The 14,801-nt window shown below is 42.0% G+C and overlaps 1 protein-coding gene across 1 annotated transcript in view; it reads right to left on the bottom strand.

Moving 5' to 3' along the window:
* Positions 1–14,801, bottom strand: part of LOC111967022 (ras-related protein Rab-26) — an 83,584-nt gene that overhangs the window by 46,506 nt on the left and 22,277 nt on the right. The window contains exon 3 of the mRNA XM_023991927.2: positions 8,154–8,195. Coding sequence (XP_023847695.1) covers positions 8,154–8,195 — 42 coding nt within the window. The remainder of the gene's footprint in view (positions 1–8,153; positions 8,196–14,801) is intronic.

Below are 14,801 nucleotides of genomic sequence, written 5' to 3'. Positions count from 1 at the left end.
ATCTGGCCCAGGCCTCATCAGGGTTAACCTCTGTCCCTTCCTTGGCATGCTCTTTCTCTCACACACCATCACTCTATCATCCATCTATCTATCTGACTGATGAGAGACAGGCTGTAACGAGGAATGTAAAGAGGAAGAGAGGCAAGGGAGCTGACAAACACACATACACTATATATACTAAAGTATGTGGACGCCCCTTCAAATTAGTGGATTTGGCTATTTCACACCCGTTGCTGACAGGTGTATAAAATCGAGCACACAGCCATGCAATCTCCATAGACAAACATTGGCAGTAGAATGGCCTTACTGAAGAGCTCAGTGACTTTCAACGTGGCACTGTCATAGGATGCCACCTTTCCATCAAGTCAGTTACAGCTACAGCTGCCCCAGTCAACTGTATGTGCTGTTATTGTGAAGTGGAAACGTCTAGAAGCAACAACGGCTCAGCCGCGAAGAGGTAGGCCACACAAGCTCACAGAACGGGACCGCTGAGTGCTGAAGCGCGCACCGCGTAAAAATCGTCTGTCCTCGGTTGCAACACTCACTACTGAGTTCCAAACTGCCTCTGGAAGCAACGTCAGCAAAATAACTGTTCGTCGGGAGCTTCATGAAATGGGTTTCCATGGCTGAGCAGCAGCACACAAGCCTAAGATCACCATGCACAATGTCAAGCTTCAGCTGGAGTGGTGTGAAGCTCAACCCGATTGGATTTTGGAGCAGAGTAAATACGTTATCTGGAGTGATGAATCAAACTTCACCATCTGGCATTCCAACGGACGAATCTGAGTTTGACGGATGCCAGGAGAATGCTAACTGCCACAATGCATAGTGCCAACTGTAAAGTTTGGTGGAGGAGGAATAATGGTCCAGGGCTATTTTTCATGGTTCAGGCTAGGCCCCTTAGTTCCAGTGAAGGGAAATCTTAATGCTACAGCATACAATGACATTCTAGACAATTCTGTGCTTCCAACTTTGTGGAAATGGTTTCGGGAAGTCCCTTTCCTGTTTCAGCATGACAATGCCCTCGTGCACAAAGCGAGGTCCATTCAGAAATGGTTTGTCAAGATCGGTGTGGAAGAACATGACTGGCCTGCACAGAGCCCTGACCTCAACCCCATCGAACACCTTTGGGATGAATTGGAACTCCGACTGCGAGCCAGGCCTAATCGCCCAACATCAGTACCCGACCTCACTAATGCTCTCGTGGCTGAATGGAAGCAGCAATGTTCCAACATCTAGTGGAAAGCCTTCCCAGAAGAGTGGCGGCTGTTATAGTAGCAAAGGGGGGACCAACTCCATATTAATGCTCGTGATTTTGGAATGAGATGTTCGACGAGCGGGTGTCCACATGCTTTTGGTCATGTAGTGTACAGTAGATAGCGTGGACACACACATGCACATACAAACACAGACATGCAAACACGCAAGTATATACACACACACAAGTATATACACACAGTGAACCAGTGGAGGCTGCTGAGGGGAGGACGGCTCATAATAATGTATTGAACGGAGCGAATGGAATGGTATGTTTGATGTATTGATACCATTCCACTCCAGCCATTACCATGAGCCCATCCTCCCCAATTTTTAAGTTCCACCTACCTCCTGTGGAGTGAACACACACATGCAAACGCACACACACACACACACACACGAGTGAACACACAAGCGCGCACACATACACGCACGCATACACACATAACAGATAGATACCCATCCCTGTCTCCTTTGAAAGCTGTGCCAAAGGTTCTGACAATTTTCATATAGACAACATGTTACATAAAAGACAGCCAACACATCCAGCACATAAAGTATTGAGCAATTGCTGTCATGTCCAGTCCATCATGATTACTTTTTCTACTTTCAAAGAATTACGCAAACACTCTGAACAGAAGTAATTCAAGTGTGATTGTTGTCTGAACTCAGTAATGGACACTATCAGTTCCTATAGCCGCATTATGATCACAGATTACACAATACTGATATCAATCTTTGGCTGACAAACAGGTAAGGGATAATCAACGAGAGGCTCTGCGTTCTCTGGAAAACAATGAACAACGTGGGAAATGTGTTCCACGACGTGGTAGCGGAGCGGAACTCACCTTCCACAGAGTTGCATTATTTTCCAGAGAGTTGATTATCCATTTTATACCTTGGCTATAATTTACCGCTAGAAATGTGTTCAACATCCACTGAAGTAGCTAACAAGTTTACTAGATAGGACAGTACCCAGGTAGCACAAACGTCTGGCCCACATCTGGCCTGATTCCGGCATAACAGATCAAAAAATGCTGGCCCGGGTCTGGCAGCCGAATCCGGCCCGAGTCCGAAATGAATGACGGTGCAGACCAGACCAAAATAACAGCAAAATAAATAGTTACAACAATTAGTCCGATTTTGACACCACAAGAAAATCCTAGGATTCACAATCCAGACCTCAAACGGGAAGCACATCAACACAACGCAATAACCACAGAGGTTTTCAAATAGATCAATAGATATAAATATGTGCCTGTTGTAGCGCCCACCATGTGGTCTATCTGAATGTGCTTGACATGGTTTGGAACATGTGTACCAAGTTTGGTTACAATACAAATATCCGTGTCTTGATTTATATGCATTTATGTGCCAGACCACACCCACATAAATGTTGATTGGACATACTAGTCTGGAAAATATTGCGTTGAAAGACCTTAGTCCATAGATGCCATATATCAACTTTCATCCAAAATCGGCCCTGTGCTTCCGGAGGAGATGTAATTTAAGGGCTTTTCAAAAATGCAAAATGGCGGAAAATCCATCTTGGCAGAACTTGTGGGTCCTTGAGGCAAATTTACTCCTTGTGAGAAGAGGGACCAATGCACAGAATTTCAGGACTCTAGGTCAGGGATGGGCAATTGGCGGGCCACGGGCCGCAAAGGCCTCGGATCAATTTCCCTTGGGAAAATAACTATTTTCTGTGATCTATGTCATAATAGTATTCTAATTCCTAATTCTATGGTAAGGCCACTGTCTGTCTCTCACACCAGTCTCTCTTAACTTGTGTCCCCTGCCCAGTATTCATGGTTACAGCTCAAATGATAAACATATGGTCCTTGCTATTCAGCATCCTTTGGATGTCCCTACCCCATTTAAGGTAAAATTAGGTAAGGGATTTGGTTATGTGTAAGGTTAGAGTAATGGTTAAGATTAGGGTTATGGTTTAGGGTAGGGATGGCCCAAGGGTCCCGGATAGCATTGACCAAAAACATTTGGAGCTATGGATGCAAGGACTGGCCATCCATTATATAAAAAGTATAGTTTTAAACATGTTTTGAGGCTATAGCGTGTTTGTTTGGATCAGACCCTTTTTTTAAATTTTCGCCTAAAATGACATACCCAAATCTTACTGCCTGTAGCTCAGGACCTGAAGCAAGGATATGTAGATTCTTGATATAATTTGAAAGGAAACACTTTGAAGTTTGTGGAAATGTGAAAGGAATGTAGGAGAATATAAAACATTAGATCTGGTAAAAGAAAATACAAAGAAAAAAACATGCGTTTTTTTTGTATTTTTTTGTACCATCATCTTTGAAATGCAAGAGAAAGGCCACAATGTATTATTCCAGCCCAGGCGCAATTTATATGTTAGCCACCAGATGGCAGCAGTGTATGTGCAATGTTTCAGATGAACCATTGCATTTCTGTTCAAAATTGTGTATCAAGACTCCCCAAATGTGGCTAATTGGTTTATTAATAACATGGTATTCTTTCACTGTAATAGCTACTGTAAATTGGACAGTGCATTTAGATTAACAAGAATGTAAGCTTTTTGCCAATATCAGATATGTCTATGTCCTGGGAAATGTTATTTTTACTTACAACCTCATGCAAATCGCATTAGCTTACGTTAGCTCAACCGTCCCACCAATCCTGAGGTTAAACAGGCCTGTGTTTGGTTCTGATAGGGAAGAAAAGTTCAACTATGAATGTAGAACTTATTTTCTTCAAGAATCAATGGGTATACAGTGCCTAGTGAAAGTCTACACACCTTTGAACAGTTTTCACATTTGAGATTGACTCCTTTACTATCCAGCCACACCAGCTCAGGCTCAGGGTGCCAGCCTTCAGATTCACATTTTGAGTATTTGGCGCATGAGGTTCAAGTGAGGAATGGGGTCAGCTGGAAACAAATCATTCAACCTATAGAATGTTGTTTTCCATTTTACTTATAGTTTATTTTGTTATTTTTTTATAGATTTGCTTTCCAATGAAAGAAGACAGCAGCTGATTGACCTATTGACTGTCAACTGTCAACTATTAATGTTTCGTGTTCGACCACTAGCTAGAACTTTGTGACTCACTGGACATAGCTAGCTAGCTAACTGTGACTCTTAGCTAACTAGCTATGTTAACCGGGTGCTTTCTGCCTAGTCTTAGCTAGACTACCAATGTTTTACAAACAAAATCACTAGCTGCCTCAATTGGCTATTAGCTAGTGTAAGAAATTGTATAAGATACTGGTAACTTGTTTTAACCACTTCTCAACATAAGCTATTCTTGGCACAACATGCACCCATCCCCTCTACTTTGTCAGACCCACACACACATCCCCTCCCCCATGAATAGGGCCTGTGAAAACAAACGCACATGCAGGATGCCTTTGGATGTGAATAGGACAAAGAACTGTGTGAAAAGCCAATGGAATGTCGACATCAGGCCGAACAGGACTACCTACGACCCAGATCGACCAATCGGAAGGCCAGACGACAAGATCAACCTACTTTGCTTGTTGTCTATATAATCTGTATGTACTGCTTAGAGGGGCTCTCTTCTCCGACGATTTCATAAGAATCTGACAGAAAGGGGCCGTGCACGGCTTTGCCTAATATCTTTACACTTGAATAAACCTGCCTTATTATAAAATTATCCACCTAGTCCTATGTCTCCACTTGGTCTCCTGTCTCAAGTAAAACGAATTATCAACACTAGCTACCTAATGTCACATAGGCCAGACCCTAAATGTATTGACTTAGCTAGCTACCTCTGCTCTAACAGTTAACTAAGATAGCTAGCTAACATTAACGTTAGCTGACTTTATTGCAGAAACGTTGACAACAACCATGACCAGTCCAGAAATTAAGCTAGCTACAATGTCACAAACTAATTAGAGACTGCGACGCAATACAGTACTACAAATACAATAGCTACAATTACCTATTTTGAACTTTTTGGTATCTTCTCCGGCTGGCCTCGACTGCTAACCAACTGACTGACTCTCACAACAACCGTTGGAAAGTCAGGGGCCAAGGCCGGCTCAAGCTGCAGGGCAGACAGCTCGAGCAGCAGAGGCCACCACTGCGGAATCGTGTGTTTTGGGTTCCTTTAGAGGTAATGCTAGCTCCCTATTAAGGATAATTCAGGAAGCATTGATGATGGCAATTGATGATACATGCTGCTATATGCTATGTTGAAAATTCCAATCAGAGATTTGTAATAAAAAAATATATATATAAAAAAAAAGACAGGAAATAGTAGCCTATTGTTGACTTGGTGATGTGAGGTTTTTAATTAAACTTCGTCTATGTTCAGGTTTAGCAAAAATCATAACTTACCCGTTTTAGATACGCTGTTTTATGTTCTTCTGTCTTCTCAGAATGCGCAGACAGCCCATAGCTAGAGTCAAAACTTCCATGCAGGAAAATGTTCAATGTCTCAAAAATATGAGGTGTGCAAAAATAATAAATATGACATTAAGCAGACGCTTTTATCCAAACCGACAGTATGCATGCATTCATTTTCAGGTCGTGGTCCCCTGAATTGAACCCACAATCATGACGTTTCGAGCGCCATTATTTTTTCCATTGAATGTCATGGTCGTTATTTATTTAGCTATTTTAATAGGATATAGACTACATTTGTAACAGTTTAATAGGCTATTGCAATAATTCAACATGCATGGTTGTAGGCTGCATCACTCCTTCAGCATAGGTAGCAGATTATAAAATGGAAGATATAGGCCATGCTCCGCGGTCACAGCTCGGCCCGTATGAAGCCCCTTCGAGTCTCAAACAGAATAGGCCCGAACCCACCGTGTTGACTGGGTAGTTGCCTTGGTAACCAAACAAACAGACTTGCTAGTTTAGCTAACCAGCTGGCTATTAGCTTGCTGTTATGGAAATCGAATTCAACAATGCCAGTTATGTTTTCAATTGGACTTTTGCTTCAAAAGCAACTCAAACATAGAACATCTAAGAATTCTACCGTGCAAAAATATCGTGCATATAGGGAAATTATGAACGGTCTAGAATGCCTTCAAGACAATCAGAAACGAGCATTCAACAATGCCATGGTGTAAAACTGATAATAAACTGTGTGGTTCGAGCCCTGGATGCTGATTGGCTGAGAGTCGTGGCATATGAGACCGTATACCACGGGTATGACAAAACACTAATTACATTGGTAACCAGCTTATAACAGCAATAAGGCACCTCAGGGGTTCATGATATATGGCCAATATACCACGGCTAAGGGCTGTGTCCAGGCACTCCGCATTGCATCTGCATAAGAACAGCCCTTAGCCGTGGTATATTGGCCATATACCCCCCCCCCCCCCCCCSTSCCYYATYGCTTAAATAATGAAAATAGACAGTGTAGTACTGTATCGCCAGATGGCACCCAATTTCCTTTATAGTGCACTACTTTTGACCAAAACCCTATAGGCCATAAAAGTAGTGCACTAAATAGGGAATAGGGTGCCACAGCGAGGCAAATCAACTGATAGAGATAAACAATGGACTTCACTAAAGCCTCATTTGAGCTGATGTCATCCTATCTGGCCAGGTCGCAATTGTAAATGAGAACGTGTTCTCAATTTGCCTACCTGGTTAAATAAATAAAATAAATAAAATCTCTGACTGTCTGGGGATAGAGACATCTGCAGAGTGTTTACATAGAGAGGAGTGAGGTCAACGCTAGGACAACGGAGTATTGGCTATCTCTGACATATATCTGGCATACACACACACAAGCACAGAGAGAGACACACCCCCAAACAGATACAGACATACAGACGGTTTACAATTGGCTCATTCATTCCCCCTCCTCTCCCCTGTAACTATTCCACAGGTCGTTGATGTAAATGAGAACGTGTTCTCAGTCAACTTACCTGGTAAAATAACAGTAAAATAAATACAAAATAAAAAGGGGTTGCTGTGAATATGACATCAACATACAGTCAGCTCAGTTGCAAGAAAAATGTTGTATTTCATATTACAGTGCACCTACTGTACTATAAATATGGTATCAAAGCAAGTACTGTGCAATGACACAGTACAATACCGTAAAATTGGCTGATTTATACCATAAAAAAGTAATTGCTAATGTTATCTGAATGAATGAATGGATGAATGCGGAGGGGTGTGTATTCCACTGTACTTTACTGTATTTACAAGGAATTGGTGGAAGCAGGTTGGCTGTGTCTACAAATTGCCACAAGTGTCTACAAAATACAGCATATTAATGAATATTTGGTATTTTATATCACTTGCACTTCTAGAGGCCTTAACAAAGGCTTCCAAACTGGCAGCAACTACAGGGAAAAACAAGACTAAATGCTCAACCATTTAATGTTTAAGACTTGCTGTTACTCCAATCTGACCCCTACACATTTAAATTGATGGGGCACAATAAACACAAACAAGTTAAATTGGTACAGCATTCTCACTTACGGGTACCATAAATATAGCCTCTTACAAGGTACGCCTCAAATGAGCCAGAAACAAACCCACTATTGGTCAAAAGGTTTTTGGCGCTCCAAAGATACAGTACGGTACTGTATTCTGTGGGGTTGATTTACAGTACCATTCAAAATACATAAATTCTTCTTTCCCCACCCTCAACAGTTTCCCACAATGCACCATAATTTACAGCATACGCAGTAAAACATTTCAGAGTATTTTACTCTTGATAATAACCAAAATTACCATATAAACTACAGTTTTCCGTTACAGTGAGGACAGACAGGCAAACATATGCATGTACGTACGCACGTATGCACACACACACAAACAAACAGAAAGACAGAGAAAGACACACACACTATTCAATAATTACATTAAAATGAAAATCAATAAAAAAGCTATAAAATCCCAAAAGCAATTTGTCTTTACCTGCAGCTTGACCTTCAGCGCATCAATGTTCAACACTTTATTCTGAAAGACAAAGGACAGAAAAATAATTTGAAAAACAGAAAAGAATGTCTTTGGATTTTTTGGTGGTTCTATTGGCAAAACATGACAAAGAAGGAAGACATTTGAATCATTGTTTAACAAAAGTGATGTTCTAATAGCACAGTATGAAGATGGTTGCTTGGAGACAATACATTATGAAGTGAAGAATCTGTACACTTGATGTAGTGTGATTTACATGTTCAGGGTTTCTAAAGTGTGTCCCCACTAGGTTGACTGTGATTGCTGCTATCAGTACTGTATAACTGTACTGGCTGGGTAATTACGTCTCATTTCTGCCTGGTTGTTACACAGTGTTTCATCATCTTAGCTCTCACCCAAGCATTTTTTTAATTTCCTTTATTTCACTAGGCAAGTCAGTTAAGAACAAATTCTTTTTTCAATGATGGCCTAGGAACAACAGATTTGTACCTTGTCAGCTCGGGGATTTGATCTTGCAACCTTTACGGTTACTAGTCCAACGCTCTAACCACTAGGCTATGCTGCCGCCCCCCTAGGCTAGCTGCCGCCCCCCAGTTTCAGCCAACACAGCTGCTAAAACTCACACACACACACACATCAGCATGCGGCAGGTAGCCTAGCGGTTAAGAAGTTGGCCCAGTAACTGAAAGGTTTGAATCTCCGAGCTGACTAGGTGAAAAATCTGTTGATATGCCCTTGAGCAATGCACGTAACCCTAATTGCTCCTGTAAGTCGCTCTGGATAAGAGTGCCTGCTAAATGACTCAAATTTAAATTGCAAGCATATGCATGCAAGGGCGCGTACACATGTATATGCATGCAAGGGCATTGAGGGTCAAAGTCAAGGCTACCAGACTATCAAACACATTGTGTCTTTAGAACTTGGTTAGCCCAGCATGGGGCAGGTTACAGTGTCCAATACTCTGGATAAAAATACAGGTTCCCTTTCAGTCAGTCAACTTCAGTTCAACATACTATGGGGAGTCGCAATCTCGCGACTTTGGTTGAAGGATCTACAATCACCCTACACAAGGCCAATGAAATCCGTGTCCTCGCTGGAAGCCCCGCATTCCACAGGCGATAAGCGTTAGGCTCAGATTCATTCCTTCAATGACTGTATTGCGCTCTTCAAATCGGTGTGAACAGGAACGAGTCATGCTAGTAAAACAAAGTTGGAACACGAGACTGTCTAACGTTGCACCAACTATTAATTAATCTTCTGCTACTCAAATATACACTGAACAAAAATACACATGCAACACGCAACTGAGTATCATATAAGGACATCATTCAATTGAAATGAATTCAATAGGCCCTAATTGTCACGACCTGACCTTAGAGAGCCTTTTTATTTCTCTATTTGGATAAGTCAGGGTGTGATTAGGGTGGGCATTCTATGTTTTCTGTTTCTATGTTGGTGTGTTTGATTCCCAATCGGAGGCAGCTGTCTATCGTTGTCTCTGATTGGGAATCAGATATAAGTTGTCGGTTTCCTTTTGGGTTTTGTGGGATCTTGTCTTTGTTTGTTGCTTTCGGCACCACTAGCTTTACGTTCATTGTTTTTTTCCCCCGGTGTTACGGTTTCCAATAAAGAGAGAATGTACGCCTACCACGCTGCACCTTGGTCCGGTCATTTATCATCCGACGACGAGCGTAACACTAATCTATAGATTTCACATGACTGGGAATACAGATACGCATCTGTTTGTCACAGATACTTAATTTTTTTTKGGGATGGATCAGAAATGGATCAGAAAACCAGTCAGTATCTGGTGTGGCCACCATTTGCCTCATGCAGCGCGAGACATCTACGGATAGAGTTGAACAGGCTGTTTATTGTGGCCTGTGGAATGTTGTCCCAGTCCTCTTCAATGGCTGTGTGAAGTTGCTGGATATTGGCGGGAACTTGAACACGCTGTCGTACACGTCGATCCAGAGCATCCCACACGTGCTCAATGGGTGACATGTCTGGTGAGTATGCAGGCCATGGAAGAACTGGGACATTTTCAGCTTCCAGGAATTGTGTACAGATACTTACGACATGGGGCTGTACATTATCATGCTGAAACATGAAGTAATGGCAGCAGGTAAATGGCACAACAATGGGCATCTTGTCACAGTATCTCTGTGCATTCAAATTGCCATCGATAAAATGCAATTGTGTTTGTTGTCCATAGCTTATGCCTGCCCATACCATAACCCCACCGCCACCATGGTGCACTCTGACATCAGCAATCCGCATAACCACACGACGCCATACATGCTGTCTGCCATCTGACCAGTACAGCTCAAACCGGGATTCAACCGTGAAAGCACACTTCTCCAGCATGCCTGTGACCATCAAAGGTGAGCATTTTCCCACTTAAGTCAATTACGATGCTGAACCCCCAGTCATGTCAAGACCCCGGTGAGGATGACGAGCAAGCAGATGAGCTTCCCTGAGTTGGTTCGTGACAATTTGTGCAGAAATTCTTTGGTTGCGAAAACCCACAGTTTCATCAGCTGTCCGGGTGGCTGGTCTCAGACCATTCTGCAGGTGAAGAAGCCAGATGTGGGGGTCCTAGGCTGGCTTGGTTATACGTGGTCTGCGTTTGTGAAGCTGGTTGGATGTCCTGCCAAATTCTCTAAAACGACGCTGGAGGCGGCTTACGGTAGAGAAATTAACTTTTCATTCTCTGGCAAAAGCTCACCCTCAACTTGAGACATCTGTGTCATTGTGTTGTGTGACAAAACTGCCTATTTTAGAGTTGACTTTTATATTGTCCCCAGCACAAGGTGCACCTGTGTAATGATCATGCTCTTTAATCAGCGTCTTGATATGCCACACCTATTAGGTGGATGGATTATCTTGGCAAAGGAGAACTGCTCACTAACAGGGATGTAAACAAATTTGTGTACAACATTTTAGAGAAAGAAGCTTTTTTTGTACATATGGAAGATTTCTCTGATATTTTGTTTCAGCTCATGAAAAACAGGACCAACACTTTACATGTTGCATTTATATTTATGTTCAGTATAAATAACATACATTTTTCTAAACTATTCCAATCTCTTACTTGAACTTATTGCACCCATTACTGAAATGGTTGTTCCACTTTAGATATTTAAGGTAGTCACATATCTTAATCTTCCCAACCCTGGCAGTCATTCTGAATGTGGGTGAATAAATAATTCTAAATGTTAGATCATGTGATTTGCAGGTCTGATGTGGCCTGTAAACTATGTTTCAGGCCACTGTATTAGGGTAAAACTAGTCCCTCAAAAGAAGGCTTTATGAAATATGTATTGTATTATCTTAAAGAATAACATTTTAATGACAACATATTCACATATGCTCTCACTTGATGAAGACCACAGGACTGAAAATGAATCTAACAACCATCTCTCTGTCACTAGTAAGCACCAGTCATGGGTGTTATTGATACTCGAAAGGCACTGGGAAATATGCAAATTAGGGCTATTTAATTCCGGTCCTGGAGGGCCAAAACATTTCTGGTTTAGATTTTTGTATGGCTCTAAAAAGAACCATCCCATTTATGATCCTTCAGTGACCCTACAACGGTTCCCCTATGGTGGGGGGTTACATAAAAGACTGTAAAAACACCAGGAAATCCGCTCAAAGTTATTTTAATTTGGGAAATCTGTTCCCAAGTATTCCCAGTCCTAATTCCCAGTTCTCCTTGGTGACCTTGGGTCCCTTCTGTGGTCAAGTACAGTGTTGAAGAACACGAAGAGGAGTAACATCTGGTCAACTAACAAGAACTGTCTGAACTTTACAGTCCAACTGTAAAATATACTGTAGAGTAGTTTATTTTCTAAGGACAAGCCGAAACAAAAAGATGTGAAAAGTTAAGACAAGGTAGTGACTTTGTCGGTGCCGGTGCAAGATGCTGCTACATGTTGAGGTGTGATGTGTTGTTGTCTTGCTTGTTGTCGCCCTATTGCTGTCCTTGGCTCTTTTTTTCCCCCTTCGGTTTTGACACAAGGCCTTTGCAGCCTCTGTCAAAAAACGAAAGCCTTGGCTGTGACGAGCTGGCCGAGCAGAAAACTATACCGAAGCATCATTAGAGAGACCAGCAGAGCCGGCACATAGCTAAGTCAGCATAACATTCTTAAGTCAAACCACAATCACACTCCCTCTTCTTGCCATTACAAACACACGCAATTAGATACATAAAGCCTGCCAAAACTACCACTCCTCATTGCCAATGCATTTCATACATATTGCATGGAACAGGGTGCTTTGACGCAGTAGACTTGCCATATGCAATGTGCATTTGCTCCGTATAAATAGAGAACAATTAACATAAGCTCCTGTATTTTTCCCCAGGGATTGTCACGCCCTGACCATAGAGAGCCTTTTATTCTCTATGTTGGTTAGGTCAGGGTGTGACTAGGGTGGGTTATCTAGGTTGTTTTATGTCTATGTTGGCCTGGTATGGTTCCCAATCAGAGGCAGCTGTTTATCGTTGTCTCTGATTGGGGATCATATATAGGCAGCCATTTCCCCACATTTTTTTTTTTTGTGGGATCTTGTTTTGAGTCAGTGCATGTGGCACCTCAGTACTGCACGTCGTTGTTGGTTTCTTAATTTCTATTTCTTTTTTTAAAGTTTCACAAAATAAAAGATGTGGAACTCCGAGCACGCTGCGCCTTGGTCTGTTTATTCTACAGACGATCGTGACAGGGATGTCACGCAATAGGCACGCCCAGGAGACCAAGCTCCGCACTATCTGCGAGTGAAATGAAATGCACATCTTTTTTTTATATGCTTCAAAGAAGCTAGACCAGAATGACGACTGCGCTAACGCTGCCTCTCTGTTTGACGCTGTGGAGCGCACGGAAGGTAGCAGTGACCTCTTCAGTAACAGACCGTGGCTTTTTAAGTTTGGTTCGTGGAGGACGTGACAGAAAACGCCACTCGTGACCGTGTAGTTCATGTTACACGCTTTATATCGACGTATCACAATAGAATTGGTTATTGCACATGACTACCCTGGATTAGAGTAGTCCTAGCAACGCCGACTTGAAGCCTGATGACCGTGCCGTGGACTCAGACCATCAGAGGGTAACAGAGGGCTTTAGACAGTGTGTGAGTGGGAAGGTGTGTGTCATACTGGTGATTCACACACACACACACACACACACACACACACTGGACTGAACATGGGTCCCATATTAATAAAGCCGTACAGCACGCTGTATATTCACAGATAATCAATAGTCCTTCGAGACTACAGCGGGAAAGAAAATAATGTGTGTGTGTGTGGCATGTGTGTTTTTAGAGTGGGCGGGTGTGTGTGTGTGTGTGTGCATGCATGTGTGGTCTAAAATCTACCGGTCACACCCAGCCTAGTTACACATGGCCTTCTAGGCAGTTGAGACACAGATAGGGGGACCTCTCCTTTCCCCAACCCTGTTACATATTCATCCTCTTCCACCCAATGGATATTTATCAGCCTGGTGACATTAAGAAAGCAGGTGGCATCCCTCACAAACTGAAGGAAATTAAGGAACAGCTTCTAAGAAGTGGAAGACTAATTTCTTTCCTTCCTTGTGAGGAGGAGGAGGAAGAAGCTCTTATTATTAAACCTGAACCAAGACTCCTCTCGTTCCTCATGCATTCTCTCTCCTTGATCTCGCTCTCTTTCTCTCTCTTTCTCATTCTTTCTCATTTTGATGTAATGTGGAGGCCAGGACCTATCTTCTTTAATCTTTTCGCGCTGGGTCGTTCCCACTATTTCTTGCTCGCTCTCTCGTTCTCTCTCTCCCTCTGCCATTCTCTCTCTCATCACTTATTCTCTCACTCTCATTCTATCGCGCTCCTCTTTTTCTCTCTCCATGCTGTCATTAGTATTAGAAATGAAGATTGTGGCGCTGTTATTTGTCTCAAATTCAGTGAGACTTCTGTCCCTGGCAGCATCCCACAATGCATGTGTATCCTGACAGTCGGATGCCTCTGCATTCCTCAGTTGTGTGTGAGAGCACCTGTTGTCCCTAGTCAAGATATCTGATAGGATTACTAATTTTTCCAATAGAATCCTATAGGAAATTTTTTTCACCTCTGTCAGATTCCTATCGGAATGCTATTGGACTACTTTTTTCCGATTGGAAATCAAAAGTAATCCTATTGGATCCTATAGGATTCTCGCAATCCTATAGGATTTGGTGTAAAATGTATCAGAATCCTATTGGAATCCTTTTGGACTACTTTTTCAAAAGTTATCATATTGGAGCCTATACAGTGCATTCGGAAAGTATTCAGACCCCTTGACTTTTTCCACATTTGTTAAGTTACAGCCTGATTCAAAATTGATTAAATAAAAATGTTCCATCATCAATCTACACGCAATACCCCATTTATGACAAAGCAAAAAACGTTTTTTAGATTTTGTCACATTTATTAAAAATTCAAAACTGAAATACCTTATCAAGGGAGGTCTGAATACATTACGAATGCACTGTTGGTTTTGTAGGATTTTTATAGCGTTATTTTTTTATTAACCCATTAAATTATAGTTTGTCATTTGTTCCAGTACAATACAACACCATTAAAGAGAGAGTTCAACCAAATTACAAAACGACATATTGGTTTCCTTACTCTGTAAGC

Source organism: Salvelinus sp. IW2-2015, linkage group LG8, assembly GCF_002910315.2.
Source record: "Salvelinus sp. IW2-2015 linkage group LG8, ASM291031v2, whole genome shotgun sequence".
Lineage (NCBI taxonomy): Eukaryota > Metazoa > Chordata > Actinopteri > Salmoniformes > Salmonidae > Salvelinus > Salvelinus sp. IW2-2015.
The sequence above is the reverse complement of the archived record's forward strand: the minus strand, read 5'-3'. Positions and strand labels throughout refer to the sequence as shown.